We start from the raw sequence: 21,642 nt of genomic DNA, 5'->3' as shown, positions 1-21,642 counted from the left end.
AAATCACGAGGGGCCTAGATAGAGTGGATAGGAAGGACCTATTTCCCCCAGGTCAATAACCAGGGGGCATAGATTTAAAGTAATTGGTAGAAGGATTAGAGAGAAGTTGAGAAATGTTTTCACCCAGAGGGTGGTGGGGGGTCTGGAACTCACTGCCTGAAAGGGTGGTAGAGGCAGAAACCCTCATCGCATTTAAAAAGTACTTGGATGTGCACTACGGACCAAGAGCTGGAAAGTGGGATTAGGCTGGAGAGCTCTTTTTCGGCTGGCACAGACATGATGGGTCGAATGGCCTCCTTCTGTGGCGTAAATTTCTATGATTCTATGTCTTAACTTCACCTACCCACCGTTGCTCGAGCTCTTTCGCCAAATTTCTCCTTCTGTGGCTTGGTGTCAAATTTTTGTCTTATAATACTCCTGTGAAGCGCCGTGGGATGTTTTACTACGTTAAAGGCGCTATATAAATACAAGTTGTTGTTGTTGCTCCATATCCCTTAATACCCTTGGGTAGCAAAAATCTATCTTAGCTTTAAAATCATTGAGTTAGCATCTATTGCTTTTTGGGGGGGGGGGGGGGGTGGGGGTGGTGTTCCACACTTCTACCACCCTTTGTGTGAAGAAGTTTCCCAACACCACCACCTCCAAGTTCCCCTCCAGGTCACCACACCATCCTAACTTGGAAATATATCGGCCATTCTGTCATTGTCGCTGGGTCAAAATCCTGGAACTCTCTCCCTAACAGCACTGTGGGAGTACCATCACCACACGGACTGCAGTGGTTCAAGGCGGCTCACCACCACCTTCTCAAGGGGCAACTAGGGATGGGCAATAAATGCTGGCCTTGCCAGCGACACCCACATTCCATAAACTAATTTTTTTTTTTTTTTTTTTTTTTTTTTTATAAACCGCTGGAGCCCTGGTAACATTCTGGTGAAACTAGACACTGCCCTGCAAGGAAAACCAACTCACGACATAATTATTACATTGCAATGTCTGTTACAGCCGGGTGATAAGTTCCATTCTCTTGTGGTTAATGCAAAAAATAAAATGGAAACCAAATGAAAATAGTAAAATCTGGAAGAGCACAGCAAGGCAACCACCATTCTAAAGAGGAAGTGGGTTTTAATATTTCAGGTGGAAACTCAGCAGCATTGAAATGTCAGCACAGGAAATCAAAGAGCATGGGAGTGGGACGAACTGGATAGCTCTTTCCAAGAGCCGGCACAGATGCGATGGGCCGAAAGGCCTTGTCCTGTGCAGTATGATTCCAGGAGTCAATTTGGCCCTTTGCACCTCTGCTGGTGTCAGCTGTCTGTGCTATTTCCAGCAGATTCTGCTTTTATGTCGTTCTGCAACATCCCATAGAGAAGCTGCACTGAATTTTGAGGAACTTTTTTTTTTTTTTTTAAATCATTCACGGGATGTGAGCATCACTGGGAAAGCTGGCATTTATTGCCTATGCCTAGATGCCCTCGAGAAGGTGGTGGTCAGCCGCTGACTTGAACCACTGCTGTCATAGCGATTTTTGATACAACTGAGTGGCTTGCTAGGCCATTTCAGAGGGCAGTTAAGAGTCAGTGATAATGGCACAGAAGGAGGCCATTTGGTCCATCTAAGTTCGTGCCGGTATTTTCCCCCCCCCAGTTTTTCCAGAGCCCATGACTATTCGCCAGTATTGGCAGAGCCCAGAATCATTCTCCAATGTTACCAGAGCCCAGGTTCATTCACCAGAGTTACAAATGCCAAGATACATTCCACAGTACTGCGGGTCTGGAGTCACAGGCCATACCGGGTAAGGACAGGTTTCCTTCCCTCAAGGAATGGTCACCATTACTGATACTCGCTTTTTATTTCAGATTTAGTTAATTAAATTTAAATTCCACGACTGCCGTGGTGAGATTTGAACTCCAGTCTCTGGCTCATTAGTCCAGTAACATAACCACTATGCTACCGTACCCATGAGCTCGTCACTAATTATTCAGGGAAGACGTGAATGAATTCACTGATTATCTTGTTTGGAGTAATACTGAACACTTGGCTTAGAAAGACAATACAAGTGAAGGATGAGAAAAGGCTACCTCTCCATGGTTGCACCCTTCTGTATCTCGAACCTTTACCAGCACTAAAGCCTCCCCAAACACACTTCCTCTAACTCCAGCATACCCCCTTCCCTTTGCCCCATCATTGGTAAATATTTTCTGGAAACATTCATCAAAACACAAATTTTAGTACATTAATGATGTAATCTGATAAGCACAGAATATTTCTTTACAGTGGGGAAAGTAGGATCAAAGGATATAAATATTGAGTTAGTGAGAAAAATTAAAATCACTGTTAAGAGCTAGTGAAATATTTGCAACAATCACCAGATGGGGTAGTAGAGGTCAAAACATTAGTGATGTGCAAAATGATACTGGGTGATCTTGAACATGACCTAGACGGTGATGGGCAAATTGTGTTTTTCTTCCATAAGAATTGGAGACGAGTAGCCAACATAGGTCAGCAGCAACTGGGGCGATGATTAAGTGGGAGAAGATACAGGCAGCAGAGTTTTAGATGAGCAGGTAAGAGGGTGGAGGATGAGGCGCCAACCAGGGGAACAATGGAAGAGTCAGTTCTGGAGGTGATAAAAGCATGAGGGAGTTTAAAGTCTCATCTAAATGACAGCAGCTCCTGCTGAGCAGCGCTCCCTCAATACTGCACTGGAGTGTCAGCCTAGATTATGCTTTCAAGTTGCTGGAATGGGGCTTGAACCCACAACCTTCTGACTCAAGCGGCGAGAGAGAGCTACCCACTGAGCCACAGCGGACATTTAGTATTTAGGTATTGGCATTTATCTGTAAACATTAATTGTGGTAGTTTTAATCTCTCTGGATTGGTTTACATTTCCTGATTATTCTATTTCTCTTGTCCATCTTCCAAGCTCTGCTTTTGAAGTCACTCCCCCCACATATCTAAGCTAAATGCATTTTAATGTCTTCCTCTTATAAATAGCCAGTCCCTTTGGTCCCACCCTGTTTAGATGCAACCCATCTCTTTTGTACCAACCTAGTTTACCAGTTATTGAAAGAAGCAACATTACCATATCACCCAAGCCAGCCCCTTTAATTCTCGTTATTGAATCGCTTTGCAATGCCCTGAGGATGTGATACAGTATATGCATGCCGAGTTCTCTCAAACTTGCTTCATGAACTTACTACCTCTACCAAAGCATGCTGATAGCCCAGGGTACAATGGTTCCCAGTCTCTTCCCATTTCCAGGCAGTATAACTTATTAAATCTACAAAGGCAGCAAACTTGCCCGATTGATTATTTTTCAGGAAAAGCCTAACCTCCATTCGGTTGCTAACAAACCAGAAATCAAACCTCACTACCGCGAGAACAAGTGCACAGACGGGCATCCTAGTAATGAAAACTTCTATTAAAGGCCGCAGATACAAAAATCATTGAGAAAATTCAGTTAAAGGCAAGTTATTGCAGTAAACTCACTTAAACATGCCACTTTGCAGTGGAAAAATCCTGAATGCTATTAATTGTGAACATACTTTCTTCATACAGTGACAGAGAATAGTTAGAATGTTTTTCGATGAGGGAGAAGCCAGAGTAGAGTGTTATAATGGGAGAGATGCAAAGAACATGTACAAACGGTTTTATTTAATCACACAGGAGGAGTTACAAATGGAAATATTTCACAGAGCTCATACAACAAAAAAAACACATTTTTCCCCTGACATCTGCCACACTGATCCACGATGTGCTCACCAGCAGTAAAACTAAATGGTGGTACATTATATTAGTTTAAAAACTTCACACAAGAACTTTGTCCCCTTTACAAAAAAATGTCACAGTCATCAAGGATTACTTTGCATTTAAAAAGGAAGAATTACAAAGGAAAACGTAAAAAGTCCACCAGATCCAACACTGCCCATAATGCAAAAACAAAATCTGTGACAGGTTTCTTCACTTCTTAAAAGGATTTCAAAAAGATGTCTATTCCCTCTTGTTATAATAACTGCTGCCGCCTGGAAAACAGAAGAGACAAACACCAAGATTAAGCTTCTACCTTCGTTGTTTTTTTCTTTTAAAAAAAGCACACACTAACTGTGTGAAGTACTGGGCTGGCCGAGACATGTTTACTCTTTTTGGCAATATTGATTAGCAGAAAAAATTAGTTTGAAGAGTGAAAACTATGTTTTTGTTTGATTGGTCGTTATCTTCAAGGAATTACCCAAGTCCTCCATGCTCTTGGGCCCAGCCTTCAGTTGTTAAGTCAACTGCATTTACAATACATAAACTATATTTCACACACTGCAGACGCTGTAAGAATATATAAGTCCATTAACATTACAGACATGAGTCACGCATCACTACTGAGCTATAGAAAGAAAAAAAGCAAGCATTATTTAGCAATTGGTAGTACATTATCAAATTACACACTATTAAAAGAAAGCACAATGTGTAAGAACGGCTTTATCCATTGAAGAAACAGGAGGTCATGGCTATATTACCACTTAACTTGAGCCTGTAAAGAAAATATGACTACATAATTTTATTTAAAAAAAAGGAAAAACAATGTCTGCGTGAATGAAAGTGTATAATTAGAGTTTTTTTTAAACTGTCTTTAATCTTTATGGTGAGACAGAAGGTTGGAAGAGACCATACCACAGGGCATCTCGAATTCTGTCCACAATGTGCAGGCTTGTGCGACTCGTGTGGTCATGGTGACATGGCCTGCAATGAAGCTCCCACTGGCAGGTACAAACATAACGGTACAAGTCAGAATTAGACTGGTAGAATTCTTATCAGGCTGCTGCTCTGATGTTCTTAAAACCCATTATGGTACATTACCTGAGATCTTTTTACTCATTAAGTGTTCAAACAGGACTAGGTTATCCTTACACAATTTACTGCTGTAAATATTTATGCAAAAATTCAAAAGAGAGAGTTAAATGGGAGTAAGAGTAAAAAAGTTATACCCATATTTAATACTTACAATAATGCAGTATATTTGCAGCATAAAGATAACTGATTTATGAATTTAGATTACTAAGCACAGAGATTAAAGAGCTAGTTCAATCTGGAGGCAAATAGTCAAGCTGATGCATACCAATTCAGCTCCACCAAAGCACTGGGTGGTTTATTCATTAATTTTGCAATCTGATAATCATTACCCATTTTAGAAGTTCACAAGTTAGTTTTTATTTTGCACACCAGAAGTGTTTTTATAGCTGTAAGAGGGTCTCAATCAAGGAGAATTATGCTCCATGGACACTGAACAATTCAGCGTGAAGCAGGGTATAGGTCACCAGGAGTGGCCACAGTGCAGCTCAATGGATCGGACTACGGGACGAGTCCTCCTCTCTCTCTCCTCTCACAACCCCCCCCTCCCCCAACCTCGCATACTTGGCTGGGATCCATGCTAAACTTCCCCCACGTCCCAAGTGAATTTAGAAACTTCACTTCCCTTTCCCCCCCACCCCATATCAGAATGGTCAGTGAAATAGCAGGTTAACACTATTTATTTTTTAATTAATTATATATCCATAATCCAATGATTCAAAAAAAGGTGGATTTAGGTTTTAGCAAACCAGGGTCCAACTTCAATGCGTGACAAATACAAGCTGCCGTAACGTACTACAACCTACAATAAAGACCATCCCAGTCATTCCACCCAACCGATCACCATCATTTTGCGTGGCATCACAGCAGCACATGCATTTAAGTTATAAATCTAATGCAAGTTAGCAAAATGGTAAAACATTTTTTTTAGCAGAAGTAGCTGACCTTCAATCCATAGCTTAAAAAAAGTTTCCACAACAGATCCAATGATGTACCTTCAGATCTGTGGAACAGTGAAGGTTTCAGATAAACTTTAAAAAAATAACAAAAGTTTAGGTAGCTGGAAAAGAGCTAAAGCAAGGGCAATTTTATTAACCATTTTGAAACCAAAAACAACATTGAACTAGCTTTTTAATTATAAATGTGCACATTTTTCTCAAATACCTGTGAAACATAGGCTTTACCTTGTTCATGGAGAGCTTCGGAACAGCCAAGTCATCTAATAAGGCCTATACTGAGTTTGGCCACTTCCTCCTCCTCCTCTCCTAGGAGCTTTACCATAGGTGCCTGGTTGACCTGAAAGTAAAATTAGTTGAAGAAAAGGATTTGTCAACTCTCAAGCTGTTGACTACCTTTTGAACTAAACTTCTGTTCACCAAACACCTTTGTCAGAAGTGTCAGTGTGGCTCAGCTGGTGGCACTCTCACCTCTTCAGTCAGGAGACAGTCGGTTCCAAGCCCCTTCTCGGAGCTGAACACAGAATTTAGGTTGACGCTTACAGTGCAGCAGAGTTCTGCAGTGTCGGTGGTGCTGTCTTTCAAATGAGATGCTAAACAGAAGCCTTGTCTGCCTATTCTGATGGATATAGAAGATTCCATAGCACGATTCAGAGGCACAGGGGACTCTGGACAACATTCATCCTTCAACTAGCACCAAAAACAGAATGGCCATTTATCTCATTGCTGTTTGTAGGACCTTGCTGTGTGCAAATTGGCTGCCATGTTTGCCTACATTAAACAGCAACGACTACATTTCTCAGTTGGCTGTGAAGTGCTTTGGGACACTGAGGATGTGAAATGTGTTATAATTGCAAGTCCGTTCTTTGTAAGCCTTCTGGTTAAGATGCGTGCAGTTAAGTTGCAACTTTATCTGCGCAGCAATGTTCCCTCTAATTTTGTTTGGCCCTGCGTGGTCCCTTTAAGGGGCTGCACAGGCCATTCAAAAATACCACGCATGCAGTTTGAGTTGAAAAGCCAGCAAGCCGGCTGCGTGGGTTCCCTGGAGCTTACAGGGAACATTGCTGGGCAGTAAGATAATTTTTGAAAATGCAGACCAACGTCCAGTTCATTATTCCATTAATCTTTAGACTATAAAGAGGAATCTGCTTCTCGTGATCACACAGATGTATGGATCAAATCCAGCTTGCCACACCCCAATTAGATTAAGCCTGCATACATTCCATCAGGTGTGATCAGTTTATGCAGGGAAGGAAGAGTTAGTTTTGAACGGTAAGAATGCCTAAAAATTCAATTCAGGAACTGGTTTGCCCATTCATAGCAGTGCTCATTGCCACTGAACAGCAGAACAGTGCTGGCACAGCAGGCACTTCCATTTCATTTGAATTTAGCTTTTAGATATTCTTCCAACCAACATCCTGTGGACTTTTTTTTTTAAATAAAAACAGCATGCAGGCAGTTTCAGCAGCGCTGCAGCTGTGTAAATCTCTGGCGGACTGCTCAGACAGGGTAAAACACCCCTGAAAGTTAAACATATGCCTAAGATTAAACTTTAACAGGGGTGCCTTATTTCAGCCCTGCTCAGTGACCAACTTTGGGCAGGTGATCAGGTCAATCACTATAACTGGATTCCACTGTGGTCCACATTTGGTGCAATCCTTTTATGATCCGCCATCTTGAAAGGATCAGGTTCCCTTTTCTTGAGGTGTGGGGTGATTGAGGAAGCGGCTTATTAAGGAGATCCCAGCATTTCACAACAGAGATCACTCTGGGGAAGCAGGGCAAGCTTTGAAACTATATTGTTGCATGAAAGGGCGCTTTCACAAGGTAGCGAGAGAGGATTCCTGAAATATTATAAACTTTCCAGGGCATAACAGGGAGTTAGCAAAAGTTAGATACCGGGGCCAAAAGTAAGGGAGGAAAATTTCTTTCTCCCGTCTCCCAAAGGTATCAACTCCTTGCTGCTTTATGGTTCCACTGGCACCAGTGGACCTCTGCTACCTCAGCCAAGGTGATCATTCTTCACGTGCGAGTTGAATCTCAGTAGGCTATTTAAATGCATGTGGCATCGCAGCCGATCCTGATCTCATCCGATGTCTACAAGCACGTGTCCAGAAGGGGCTGCTGGACAGCAAATCAGGAGTGGAAACCCTGGGCAATATCCCCTCCCTGACCCAGAGGCGTCGAGGCCATTTCCACTACAAGGTGTCAGCTGTGGTGGCTCAGAGGGTAGCACTCTTGCCTCTGAGTCAGAAGGTCGTGGGCTCAAGTCCCACTCCAGAGACTTGAGCACAAAATCTAGGCTGACACTCCCAGCGCCAGTACTGAGGGAGTGCCATCTTTCAGATGAGACGTTAAACCGAAGGCTGTGTCTGCTCTCAGGTGGACGTAAAAGATCCCATGGCACTATTCGAAGAGAAGCAGGGGAGTTCTCCCCGGTGTGCTGGCCAATATTTATCCCTCAACCAACACCTAAAACAGATGGTCTGGTCAGCATTGCTGTTTGTGGGAGCTTGTTGCGTGCAAATTTGCTGCCACGATTCTTTCATTACATCAGTGACTACGCTTCAAAAAGTATTAATTAGCTGTAAAGCGCTTTGGGACGTGCTGAAATCGTGAAAGGCGCTATAGAAATGCAAGTCTTTCTTTAATACCTACCACTGTCCAAGTGGAGATGAACTAACACCACAGTCTGGGAATCCAATAGCCTTCCTAGTGTATATGGTTCAGCTACTGACAACCAGGTGAGCCATCAGGAGGTCCAGGCAACAAGGTTTTTGGGTGAAATTTTAGGAGGTATTTCCATCATCTTCCCTTTTCAGGTTTCTCGTGGCCATGTACTTACTGTGGGTAGCTGCGTGACCCACTATCAGAGTAAAGTCTGCCAACGTCACTCAAACCACTTGCTAGAGAGACAAAGCAAGTCGCCCTCCATTTCACCTCTCCTTTTGTTGGCAAATACCTCGCCACTACAGATTAGTTGAGATCAGCAACTCAGCAGATTGACAGATCAAGGGGCTACTTACTGGATTTTGTCAAGTAAACTATTGAGAAGTGTCTCCTGGTCTATGAAACTTACTGTTATAATCACCATATCCCTGTCCATAACCATAATAGCCATAGTTGTATGCTGGGTAGTCATAGCCACTATATCCACCATAATTCTGGTTATAGCCATAGTTATAATTTCCATAACTTGGGCTCCAATAGTTACTGTTGTAGCTTTGGCTCCAGGTCTGGTTTTGTCCTAGAAATGGCAAACAAAAAGAGAGTTAGCAATTCAAAACAGATAAATAGCTATAGTTTCTGACAAGTGAACTTTTCCTTTAATAGCCAAAACAAAATAGGTCTCCATGGGCCTGCAGGGAGACCAATACGAATTTTCATGTAGCACAGGACACGTTCCATCCTTACTGGAGCAATCCATTTACTTCATACTCTCAACTGCAGGTGCGGGTTAGATGGATGAATATGGGAGAACTACCAAGGCAAATTATCAGAGGGGGAGGAAAGAAAGCACCAGCTTAGCTGAGTCAGTAGTACTCTCATCTCAAGGCAGAAGACTGAGGATCTGAGCCCGTCTCCAGAACTTCAGCAAATAGTCAAAGCTGAAATTCCAGCGCAGTACTGAGGTAGTGCTACATTGTCAGAGGTCTCATCTTTCAGGTGAAGGCCCCGTCTGCCTATTCAGGTTTCATGAAAGATCCAGTGACATTATTGATGAGCAGGGCGTTTTCCCCATGTCCTGGCCAACACTGCTCTCAATCACCACCAAAATCAGAAACTGTTCATTCATCCAATAGTTGTTTGCGGGACCTTGTGAAAAAACCCGTCTGTGTGACAGTGACCACGCTTCCCATTAATTGCAGGCAAGATCATTTGACACTGCCTGAAGGCATGATAGAGCTATTTTAATGCAAGCTCTTTCCATAAACACCCCATCAGCAGCCCCCTTCACGCCCCCACCCCCAAGTGGCTATAGGTCAGAGGAAAAAGGATAAGTAGGCATTCTGACTTTCTAACTTAGGAGGATGGCAGCCATGCCCACTGCCCCAGCAGAGTTCAGCAAAGAGCAAGAATCAAAATTGAGAACAACTTGTCCTCCATGGCTCTGTTTCATACTACATGGTGCATTCATCTGTCAAGCCCGAGACTAATGGGCAATCGAAGAGGCCGCAAAGTAGGAATGTTACATTCATGCAGTTGGGAGAGATTGGGCCGAAGGAACGAGGATGGAGCCAAGAACAAAGCATCTTACTCTACATAATTTATGCTACACCAGCTAGGAGTGCTTAATAGACGATACGAGGTGCCCCAAATAGGCAAGTGGTCCATTTCCGACCTTGATGAGCACAATAATGTTACACAAACTTCATTTACATACAGCATTATAAAAAGAACACATGGGAATAATTTCAAAATTGTAGTCATGACTTTTGTAAACTTCTCAAGCTTTGATCTCATGGCTTTATTTAACCCCTTCCAATTATTCACTTCCAGTCATCTCCAGGGATTCACCAATTTCTTTATATTGCTCAATAGGTATCCCGACAAAGTTGATCGAGTATAGCGGTGGTTATTTCTACAAACCCCATGTTATAACTGCTATAATTCAAGGGTTGCTGATAGCTGGGTTACGAGTTTTATAAACCCCGGGTTATAAATGCAAGAATTCCAGGATTGTGCCTAAACGATTGGAGTTCCAAGTGATGACCTCAAAGCTGTGCAGGATGGGGCAGGGGGGAGCATGAAATAGGGATGGAGTCCCCCGTTGTGAAGATCACAAATGCTCCATACATTATACCTCCTCTACCTCTTCCTCTTCCGGTTAATCCACCTCGGCCTCCCCACTGCTGCTGCTGGTATACCTCCTTAGGCTGGGCCAATTTGATTTCAACCTTTGGGAAGAAACACACACAGCAGCCATTAAATTTATGAACATGTGCGAGAAACTGCAGACATTATACAAAAACACGTTAAAACTGTGAGTGGGATCATGTGGGATTTTCACTTATTTCTAACTTGAGGAATTTGAGAGATGTCGGACAAGGTAGTGTATGGTATAAGCACGCAGAGCATTTTTGTTACGCAATTGCAAGAAGTGCCACACCTTGCTTGTTCCAACATCGTGGAACTTCTTCTCCATAATGGTCTTCACTGGATGATCCTCTTTGAATGTGATGAAGCAGAACCCTCTTCTCTTGCTGGTCTTAGTGTCCATAGGGAGTTCAATAGATTCGATCTACAAAGTAAAACAAACTCATTATTTTGCTCAAGTAAAGGTGTGCACTCATTATTCTAAATTCCGTGGGGAACAGCTTTGCTGCGCTTTAGCATAATCCCATTCTGGAGTTGCAGAACTTCACCAGCAAAGTAGCTCCAAAAATCTCTTTAAAACCTCAGGAAATAAAGTTTTTTCTTCCCCCCCCCCCCCCCCCCTTAAAGAGACTATGACCCATTTCAAACCATTACCCAACTTTCAGGAAATGTGGGACTCCAAACAATATGCCCTCCGATTTAATTTCCTGTAGAAAAAGGGCCTTAGCCTGTGCTCATGACACCACTCCACGAGGAAGGCTTCAACCAAACTCAGCATTGAAACAGTAGCTTTAGCACAGAGAAATATGTACATTTTAAAAGGCAAGTTAACCCACACAGCGCCCAGTTAAAAAAAAAAACTCAGCAACAGCGGCAAACTGGAAACAATGACCAGTTGGGGAATGGTGGATAAAACGCAACAAAATTTGAAAAAAATTAAAATCTTCTTGTACCTGTCGTGATACAAGTTTCCAGACTAGAAGGCTCATATTTTTGAATGCTGAATACATTTACTGCACAAAATAGATCTACAGGAAACTTTGTTATATCCGGCACCGACGGGACCGAGCTGTTGCCGATCTATCAAAACTGCCGGACATACAAAGTTAATGTTGAAGCATATGGAGGTTTTCATCTCCGTATCTGATGACAAACACTGTTGCTTAGCAACAGCTTGTAAACAGTCGGCCCGTACCTTGGAAGCGTCTCTGTAGCTTAGCAACAGCTTCAGAGAGACTTTCCAGAGCCCGACTGTTGAAAACAAAGCCACGAGAAGAAAAAAAACCTAACAAAACGGCTCCTGATTTCTGCCGGTAGATCGAGGTTTCCGGACATACAACCTCTGGATAAACCAAAGTTTCCTGTACATATATATGTATCCCACTATTGTTCAACTAAACCAAGGTCTTACCTCTCCAAACGTTCCAAAATATTCTCTCACTTTCTCTTCTGGACAGTCAGGGTCCAAACCACCAACAAAGATCTTCTTGATTTGCTCCTTGCCCTTCATAGCCTGAGCTTTCTTGGGGTCAATAACTCTCCCATCAAGTTTGTGTTCCTTATTCAATACCTGAAATTTTAAAATAAAAGACTGATTTATTCTGCTTTGGTTGAATGGATCATACTACAGTCAGCAAGCTAATATTTTACTTGAACAAGTGAAAATTAAAATACGAACCTACAAGTGGAGTACTTTTAATTCTAAATGCCTTGGGCAGATTTGTAGTTTTGTTTATTTATTTATTTAAAAAAAGGGTATAATTGAATAAAACTAGAAAGCATGAGCCCTATCTGTCCCCCATCTCACGCACAACTACCATCACTGCCCTGCCAGCAACCCCGTTAAAGACATCAGAGTATTTCTGGCCCTATATTCCACTTCGAATCATTGAAGACCGGTGATATTAACTCATGCTGGAATGTCACTAATTAAATATACTTCAATATGTACTTGCATCCTCATACAGCAGTCAAAGCCTAGCATCCTCAATATTGAACTGTTTCAAACAAAGTCAGAACGGGCTTCTAATCACTTTTCAGCAATTTGTGTGTTAAAGAAATTATTGAAATTAGTGTGTTATTAATAGGGCTGGAATAAAGTAAAATTAAGGTTTAGTACTGCTCAAAGCTTCAGCCCCAATTCAAGGTTAACCAAGCTTGGTTTTCACAGCCAGTTTTGCCCAGTTTAGTTCTGAATATTTAGGCAACCCAAAGCTTCAAAGTACAGGACATGGCTGCGACAAAATAGGGTGGCCGTCAATGTCGCCCCTAAGTGGCACTGCCTCCCCCAATGCTCGACCCATTCAAATTTTTGCACATGAAGCGCCAGTGAGCAGTCTGCACAGAACCTTGCAGGTGACTGCGCAGCTTAGCAGGAATGTCGGTGGCAGTTATATTTTTTATGCAACTAGGTAGACAGCTACGTAAAACTTGGCTTCTTGCCTCTACGGCTAGCACATTGTGTGCGTGGATGGTGAATACACATAACTGACCAGATCCATCAGCACATTCAACAAAAAGCACCTAACTTGAAAGAATATATATTTGTTTTTAATAAAGTAATCGGTGTTGTTGCCCAGAAATCAAGTTACAGGCTGTGACGTGGTTTAGGCAGTCTGTCTGAAGTTAGTGTGAGAATCACCAAAACAGAACAAGCAAATTCAATTTCTGATGAACGAACCAGTGTGTTTGAGGGGAGGACAGTGATGTTGAAGCATTAACCTCATTTCACACAGTACGGGCCCCGATGAATTCCAGTTGCCATCTGATCTTCAAGGTCAGCTGTAGCATGAGAGACTTTCCCACTGCACTAAATTAGCACCGGTCACTCTCTGCGATGAGCAACTCACCTCTTGACCTCTGAAAGCCTCTCCACCATCTACAAGGCTCAAGTCAGGACTGTGATGGAGTATTCACCAGTCGTCTGGGTGGAAGCAACTGCAACAGCACTCAAGAGATTCGACACAATCCAGGACACAGCAGTTTGCTTGATCACTTTCCCTGCACTGTGGCTGAAGTATGTACAAGCTGCAGAATGCACTAAAGCAACCTCCAATGTTACTTTGACAGCATCTCCCAGGCCCCACAACTAAGAAGGGCACCACCACATCCAAGTCACAAAGCGACCTGACAGACCTATATTGCCACCCTTTGTCATGTTTCAAAATCCTTTGGAATTCCCTACCTGACAACATTGTGGGAACTGCAGCAGTACCAGGTAATAGCACCCCACCCCACCCCACATAGCTAGCACAACTAGGGATGGACAATAAATGCTACCATGCCAGCATCATCCATGTTGTGAGAACTAACAAAATCTGTTAGTTTGGTCCAATGGGGTGGCATTCTCCACTATTTAAAAGAAAGGTGGGTATCATCCCATATGATCGCCAAAGGCCAATACCACAATAAAAAAAGCATCTAGCTTAACAATCCAATGCAGTACTGAGGGAGTGCTACACTGTTGGAGGTGCCATCTTTCGTATGTTAAATCAAGGTTCCACCTGCCCTCTCAGGAGGACATAAAAGATCCCATGGCACTATTTATTCCTCAACCAGCATCACAAACAATTATCTGGTAATATCTCCTTGCTGTTTGTGGGATCTTTCTGTTCACAAATCGGCTGCCACCTTTCCACCATTACAAGTGACTACACTTCAAAAGCGCATTGGGACTACCTGAGGTCATGATGGGCACTATATAAATGCAAGAAAAAAATGTTAGTTGCATCTTATCTCAGACACAGTATGTATAAACGTTTCAGTGCACAGGAACCTCTGTCAACCTATGAAAACCACCTTTTTGCTGTGATCACAAGATAAGCATTGGGAAACAGCCCAAACTGTAACAATTACTAAATTATTAAATACCCGATTTATATTGTAGAAGAAATTCTGCAATATAATGTTCTGAATTCACCCCGTTTATACCGTAGTGGGGTGGAATCCAGAAAAAGAGGGCCAACTACAGATAAGCACCTGCTTAAAATTGACTTTTTGCATCTTTACACTTTTGGTCATTGACCTCCCCGTGTATCACGGAAGTTATTACATGCCTGTGCTGACCTGTGCACACCCATGGCCTGAAGAAAACAGCAGGGCCGTGTTCCTCACTCCAGAGGACTGCAAGCTCCCTTGTTTATATGGGACTTCTGCCTTCAGAGGCAATGCTATATAATGGAATACAAGACAAGAGGCTAAATAGCTAGATGCACTTTATTTGGGACTCAGCCACTCAACACTTTTCTCACCCATTTTTAAGTTCAAAAGTGTGAAATGGCTGCTGACATAGCGTGCGCTGGTAATTTGGATGATGTGTGCGACTGTTTGCTACAATACGCGTAGTATTAAATTCTCAGGTAGAATACTTAACACAATACAGGAAACTCTCGTTTAAACGGCACCTAAATATCCGGAATTCTCTATTAACCGGCAAAATTCATACTCCGAAAACACCCCAATAACCGGCAATGTTGCCGAGTCCGAGTCTCCCGCGGTGGCTGAGTTAGTCAGTGGGGGTAGTTCTCCAAACTGCCACTACTCGGCTTCTTGGCGCTGTCGGAAGTCCGAACACCTCAACAACAGGAGTCGGACTCTCCCGCGCTGCCGGCAGTCTCTTCCGCTCCGCCATTTTTCTCTTTACTGTATAAGTTTTGTTTTACTGTTAAGTAATTAAAGAGTTATGGATTACCCTCAACTGGCAGTACTGTACTTAATTAAGCATCTTCCACCATCCATTTAACAACATTCTGTAGGTGAGTACCCAGTTACTGTATACTGCAATTTCTTGATTTTTTAATTTTTGTTAAAAATAACCTCGGTAGACAACCCTCTGTCATCCGGAACGGAATTTTTGATCAACCAGCAACACCCCGGTCCCGTCGGTGCCGGATACCAAAGAGTTTCCTGTACAATATAAGTGTTTACTTGGCTTCATAGTCTAGTGCTTCAGTATATGATTTCTTTCCATCATATTTCTTCCTTTTCATGTTTTACATCAATTCCCTAAGGAAAGGAGCTTGATCAGTAATACATACCAACCCCCCGCCCAATACTTCATTTAGCTTAAGGATTTCCTTAAATATACATTCTATTAACACAAGGGGGCACACATGATGGAATACACTCAAGGTCACCATAGGTTCTGTTTTTTTCCCCTTTTTCTAAATTAACAAACCAGCACATGTGAAAATCTCAATGCCACTTTTTTTTGTGCAGGAGTTGATGGAGGAAAAAAAATAGCTGGGGTTCCCAATTCCAATTGTTACCCAGTGATCTCTGATAAATATTAAACACAAGGACAGAATCAGATTTTGCTGTGGCTGAGCCATCGAGATGCAGGCTCCTTGCACTTCTGGCAACTACATAACTAGCACGGGACTGCCACCATCAGAGGGAGAGAGAAATGTTGAAAGAATTGCTGGCCACTGGTTACTAAACTTCGAAACCCCAGAGCCATATTCAAACAGACAATAACTATCAAATCTGGGCTGTTGCGGTTATTCAGCAAGCCAGTATCTTAGAAGGTCAGGATGAGGAAGAATCTTATAATGCCGAGGCCCAAATGCCATGCCTTCCTAACTAAACAACAGTGTAAAAGGAAATAAATGCATTTGCTTACATTCATTCACACTGGGATTACATGGCAATACTGGATCGTGGTAGTTCCTATACATTTTTGCCAGTCACTCACAATCCCAGTCTTTAAGAAGAATTGAAATTTATAACTCAACTAGCATCTCCAGCTTTCTGCCATTTTAAAAAGTAAATATTCTTACCTGTCCTTATCACCTTGGCCAATATTTATCCCTCAATCAACATCACTAAAACAGATTATCTGGTTATCACCACATTTATGGGAGCTTGCTGTGTGCAAATTGGCTGCCACATTTCCTACATTATAACAGTGACTACACTTCAAAAATACTTCATTGGCTGCAAAGCGATTTGTGAGGATGTGAAAGTCACTATGTAAATGCAAGTTTTCCTTCTTTTGGTCTCCCACACCTTACTCTGGTTAAGCCACCCTGTCCCCAGGCCTTTGTCACTTTGCACCCAAGTGTAATTAAGACACCCATACACACCCCTTCAGTATTCTCTATAAGGAAGCACCAAGCCAATTTAGTTCCTTTTGTACAGCAACATTGAAATCAGGGAGCTGCGAGCATAAACCTACACCCAACCACAGAACATCAAAAGTTCCAGCAAATTACCCTGCAGTGTCAGCTTGGCATAGCGGTATCTCTCAATTCAAACGGTCACGAGCTCAAGTCCCCATTCAGGAGCCGAACACAATCTAGGCCAACACTTCAGTGCAGTACTACGGGAGTGCGGCATTGTCGAAGGTGCCTTCTTTTAAACCAAAGCCCCAACCACCATTCAGCTGGACGTAAAAATCCATTGCACCGTTTTAACATTTCTCCCTCATCCACCACCAAAAACAGATCAACTGGTCACCAGCTCACTGCACAAATTGGTTACCGTGTTTGGCAATATTTACAGTGACTGCATTTCAAAAATAACCCACTGCCTGATAAACACCGGAGGAAAAGATATACTGGCCTTGGAGGGGGGTGCAGCGCAGATTAACCAGAATTATATCAGATCTGCAAGGGTTACATTAGGAGAGATTGGATAAATGTGGTTTGCATTCTTGAGTTTAGATGGTTGAGAGGTAGTCTAACTGAGGTGTTTAAAATGATGAAGGGAATCATTATGGTAGATACAGGGAAACTGTGTGGGGGGAATCCAGAACAAGCAGGCATAATCTTAAAATTAGAGCTTGGCTAGTGAGGAATGAAATCAGGAAGCTTTTTTTCCATACAAAGGGTAGTGGAAATCTGGAACCATCTCCCCCAACAGGCTGTGGATGCTGGGTCAATTGAAATTTTCAAGGCAGATTTTTGTTAGTTCCATATCCCTGGATACCCTTATCCAAGACAGATAAATGGAATGAGGTACAGATCAGCCTGATCGAACAGAATGGCGGAACAGGTTCAAGGGGCTGAATGGCCTCATCCTGTGTCTATGTCCCGAGAATGAGAGAGACTATATTAATTCAGGTTTGTTTCTATTTCAATACTTCCTGCATCTTTCAGATAGGAATATACCTGGTTGTTATTGTTCTTTTGGTCTTAACACATTTTTTTGGAGAAAACCATGACACTAAATGTTATATACCACGGCAGTAAAATCGTACTTATTTAAAATGCCAGTGTTGGATGATGCCAGTTAGAGCATCAGTATATTGTATCACAGATTGGTAGCATGCGGATTCCTACCCACAATTGCACAAAACTTAGATCCAAGCCTCGTGATTCACAAAAGGACTATTCCCTCCCCATGCAGCATTTAATCTTTAAAAATTAAGTATTTAAAAGTCTGGTCCCCAATCCAAATAGTTTAGTTAGGAGTATACGGTACCAAACAGGTAGTACTTCTTTTTCACCCTCACACGCCCTGGGGCTAACATCCCTACGCAACTTCCGAAAATCACATTTACAAGCTTAACCACATAAATCTCCTTTTGTCACTACCTCAGGAAACACTCACTTTTTCAAATGATCACGTGTACTGGAAAGAGACAGAGAAAAACAAGGAAATAGCTAACTATTTCCCAAGATCTATACTCCCACTGAGAATCTCAATTATGGAGGATAGTCTTTTTTTTAAATCTGAGCTAACTATGGGTTTTATGCAGTGAATGGCAGGTTTCAAGAAAGAACTATGTTTAAGATTTATTCAGAACCATATCATTCAATCACCAGAACAGCAACTCGGAGCTCACCATGAGGATCGTCAGATCACCCCCTACCCCATGTGGCAGAGCGCGCAGCTTGGTACTTCCAAGACCAGGATTTCCCTGTCCGGTAAAAAGGCGCGAGGTGCAATTTCTACTGACTATCTTTGCAGGACTCTGGGGACATGAGGGGGGATGCTCAGTGAACACGAGAGTATATTCAAGGCTGAGAGCGATAGATTTTTGGACTCGAGGGATATGGGGATCGGGCGGGAAAGTGGAGTGGAGATCGAAGATCAGCCATGACCTTATTGAATGGCGGAGCAGACTCGAGGAGCCGTATGGCCTACTCCTGCTCCTAATCCTTATGTTCTTAGAACCAGGAAAAGCAGCAGGAACGCTGTATGCACAGTCACTTTCAACAAATTGAGACCAACAGGAGTCCAAAGAGAAGCACCTTGTGGGATCTGAGGAATCCCCAAGGTGGTTGACAAATGCAACACATGGAAATAAGTGCCCTCGAGATCCCTCTCAGCTGGTCAGTCTTCTAGGAATCGTAGCACTCTCACCTTGGGAGGCAAATGGTGGTGGGCTCATGCTCCACTCCGGGACTTGAGCCCATAACCTGGAACGACACGCCAATGAAGCAGCGAGGAAGTGCTGCATTGTTAGAGGTGTCATTCTTCGGATGAGACATTCTCAAACTGCCTGCTTAGATAGACAGTGAAAATCAAGTACTAGCCAAAGAGAAGGGAGTTCTCCTGGTATCATGGTTAAGATTCCCTCAAGCAACACCAAAATCAGTTTACCAGTCATTAATCTCATTGCTGTTTGTTGGACAAACTGGCAGCTGCATTTGCCTACAAAACAATCACTGCACTTGAAAGTAAATATATGTGAAGCACTTTGAATGTCCTGACATAATAATGCACTAGAGAAATGCAATTTTATTCTTTATTTCTTGAATGACTTGCGGTGTAAAACCACCCTACAGGAAGATGGGAAATCGGATGAACGAGTAGTAGGTGTTACAAGCATGCAGCTCAAGTGGCTTTGGGAGAAGCCCAGGAGCAGCTTCTTTGTCCACCATCTTGAGTAAAGAATGATGCTGGCATCTGTAGACCTGAAAGAAGGGAGGAGGGAGTTGGGTGGGTGGAGAGAAGGGAGAGAAAATAAGATGGAAACCAAAAGCCCTGCTGGTCAACCTTATGCAGTGTCACATGAGAGTCATTTTGAGAAGTTGTTAGGATTCCTCATTTAACCTGGATAGAGTCAGGTTAAAAACTGGCAGTGAATACCAAATCCTACCTTGTCTACACTTTCAGGATCCTTGAAGAGGATAAACCCAAATCCTCGCGAACGCCCAGTCACAGGATCCATTTTGATTACGCAGTCTACAATGTCTCCATATTTAGAAAAGTAGTCCCTTAAATCTTTCTTGCTTGTTTCCCAGCTGAGTCCACCAACAAACATCTTCCTGCACAGTGATAATATAAAAAAGGAAGTGCACATCAGTTTTAAACACAGCGCCAGTACAAATATAGTAACTCAGGTCTGGTGGTGGGACAGCACTGCCAATGCCGGTAGTCTCCTCCACTGCCACTTCAGTGCAACCTCAGCCCTTGACTATACAAGGTGAATGTCCACTTTATACTTCCTCTCTTGAGTCTCTAGTTAACATTACCAATGTTACATTACCTACAAGTATGGGCTCTCTCTTTCAAACTCTACATGGCTATTCATTCTGCAGGGAATAAAACCAGGGGCACTGACCCTTCAAGACCTTTGCATTAGGCACTTTCCCCATAGTCTAAGGTTTTGGGAGTTGTATCTTCAGACACCCAAGTACTGACTAGGTCATGCACACAAATGAAAACTGCTCCAAGCAGTTCTGGAGAGAATGAATTGAGGAGCTGGCATGGTGGAAGCTTTGTACGTGGAGTTGAACTACATTCAGAGAATGCAGGCAATACTTGCAGTAGGTAACTTATTATTCCTTATTCATTCAATCCCACATAAAAATAGAACATACCAAAAGTGCAAGGATCTGAAGATGAGATTCTGAGAACCTAGATTCACAAACTAACATGGAACACTGCAAAGTCCTTATGCTGTGCTGCCAACTCCAGATAATGCATGTGAGGACACTCACATTCCGGCTAACTGCTGTGGATAGCATTTTGTGAAAGCTTCCCTGCATTGCCCTCGAGGTTGCTATTGCCCAACTGGGCCTTCACTTTGTCTGGTGCTTTCTGACCAGCCAAAGAGTAAAAGGACATATGTTCTTCATACCCAGTTCACTAATCTACGCTCAGTTGCCTCAGGTCCCAAGCCTGCTACCAAAAAATTCCCTGGACTGGCAAGTATACATAGTTTATTTACATGACTAAAGCTCAGTGCCAAGAAGGTACGGAAGATTTTCCAAGATGGCTGACAAAAACCGCAGCAAATTACTGAAATGAATGAAAAAACACTTTTAAATCAGAAACTTATCTTTTAACTGTGGTTTTGGAATGTCAAACAACTACTGGGCCCACTAACAAAGCATGAAGTTTGCTAATTCTATCTTTACAAAATAGCACCAATGGTGTGATAATCTTAAAGTTGAAATGGGCCCAACATTAAACTTGTTCAGAATGAGACTCAAAATCTTGGAGTTAGCTGACAGACAGCAAGCTTAACTGCAAGTGCGAACCACAAGTTGGCAAGCCTGCACTCAATGAGACGTACCGGGGAAACCACCGCTCAAGAAAAGCATTAGTGTCTCTGAAAGGAAGAACGCCAGGCCATTAATTAGTGGGCTGACCGTCATATAAAAGGACTGCAGTCTGCAGAGATTCATGAAGCTTTCCAAGGCCAATTTACTTAACCTAGATACGTCCCTGAAAAAGTAAGCTCTAGTATATTAAATTTCAGAATCCATACTTTCGAGTTGAAAATCAGCCCCTAAAACTAGAGTTCCGTCTTCTAAAATAACAGAAAACGCTGGAGACACTCAGCAGGCCAGGGCAGCATCCGCGGAGAGAGAAAGAGAGTCAACGACCTGAAACGTTAACTCTTTCTCTCTCTCCACGGATGTTGCCGGGCCGGCTGAGTTTTCCCAGTGTTTTCTGTTGTTATTTCGGATTTCCAGCATCCGCAGTATTTTGCTATCAGTTCAGTCTTCTATTTGTATTAAACTTGTTTCCGTCTCCAAAACAGGTCATAAAAAGTGAGACAGAACAAATGATTTAAAGTGTTTATAAATGGTTATATAGTACTAGAGAGTGAAATTAAAATTAATTGAGATAA

The 21,642-nt window shown here is 42.6% G+C and overlaps 1 protein-coding gene across 4 annotated transcripts in view; it reads right to left on the bottom strand.

Annotated features, from left to right (window-relative positions):
• Nucleotides 1-3,634: 3,634 nt before the first annotated feature.
• Nucleotides 3,635-21,642, bottom strand: part of LOC147098670 (heterogeneous nuclear ribonucleoprotein D-like) — a 32,339-nt gene continuing 14,331 nt past the window's right edge. Inside the window, exons 2-9 of one of the 4 annotated variants that reach the window (XR_015074212.1) lie at nt 19,660-19,828; nt 12,025-12,183; nt 10,906-11,037; nt 10,600-10,693; nt 8,875-9,042; nt 6,024-6,135; nt 4,663-4,748; nt 3,635-4,022 (exon numbers count right to left, since the gene is read on the bottom strand). Coding sequence is in view for 3 of the 4 variants with exons in the window: in XM_085970660.1 (XP_085826786.1) it covers nt 6,059-6,135; nt 8,875-9,042; nt 10,600-10,693; nt 10,906-11,037; nt 12,025-12,183; nt 19,660-19,828 (799 nt within the window). In the remaining variant the exon portion in view is untranslated. The remainder of the gene's footprint in view (nt 4,023-4,662; nt 4,749-6,023; nt 6,136-8,874; nt 9,043-10,599; nt 10,694-10,905; nt 11,038-12,024; nt 12,184-19,659; nt 19,829-21,642) is intronic. The other 3 variants (XM_085970661.1, XM_085970660.1, XM_085970662.1) reach the window with 3 other exon arrangements.

The sequence above is a fragment of the Somniosus microcephalus genome, chromosome 29 (genome assembly GCF_052327205.1).
Source record: "Somniosus microcephalus isolate GS21.2 chromosome 29, FLI_Smic_1.0, whole genome shotgun sequence".
In the NCBI taxonomy this organism is placed as follows: domain Eukaryota; kingdom Metazoa; phylum Chordata; class Chondrichthyes; order Squaliformes; family Somniosidae; genus Somniosus; species Somniosus microcephalus.
This window is presented reverse-complemented; position numbering and strand designations above follow the sequence as displayed.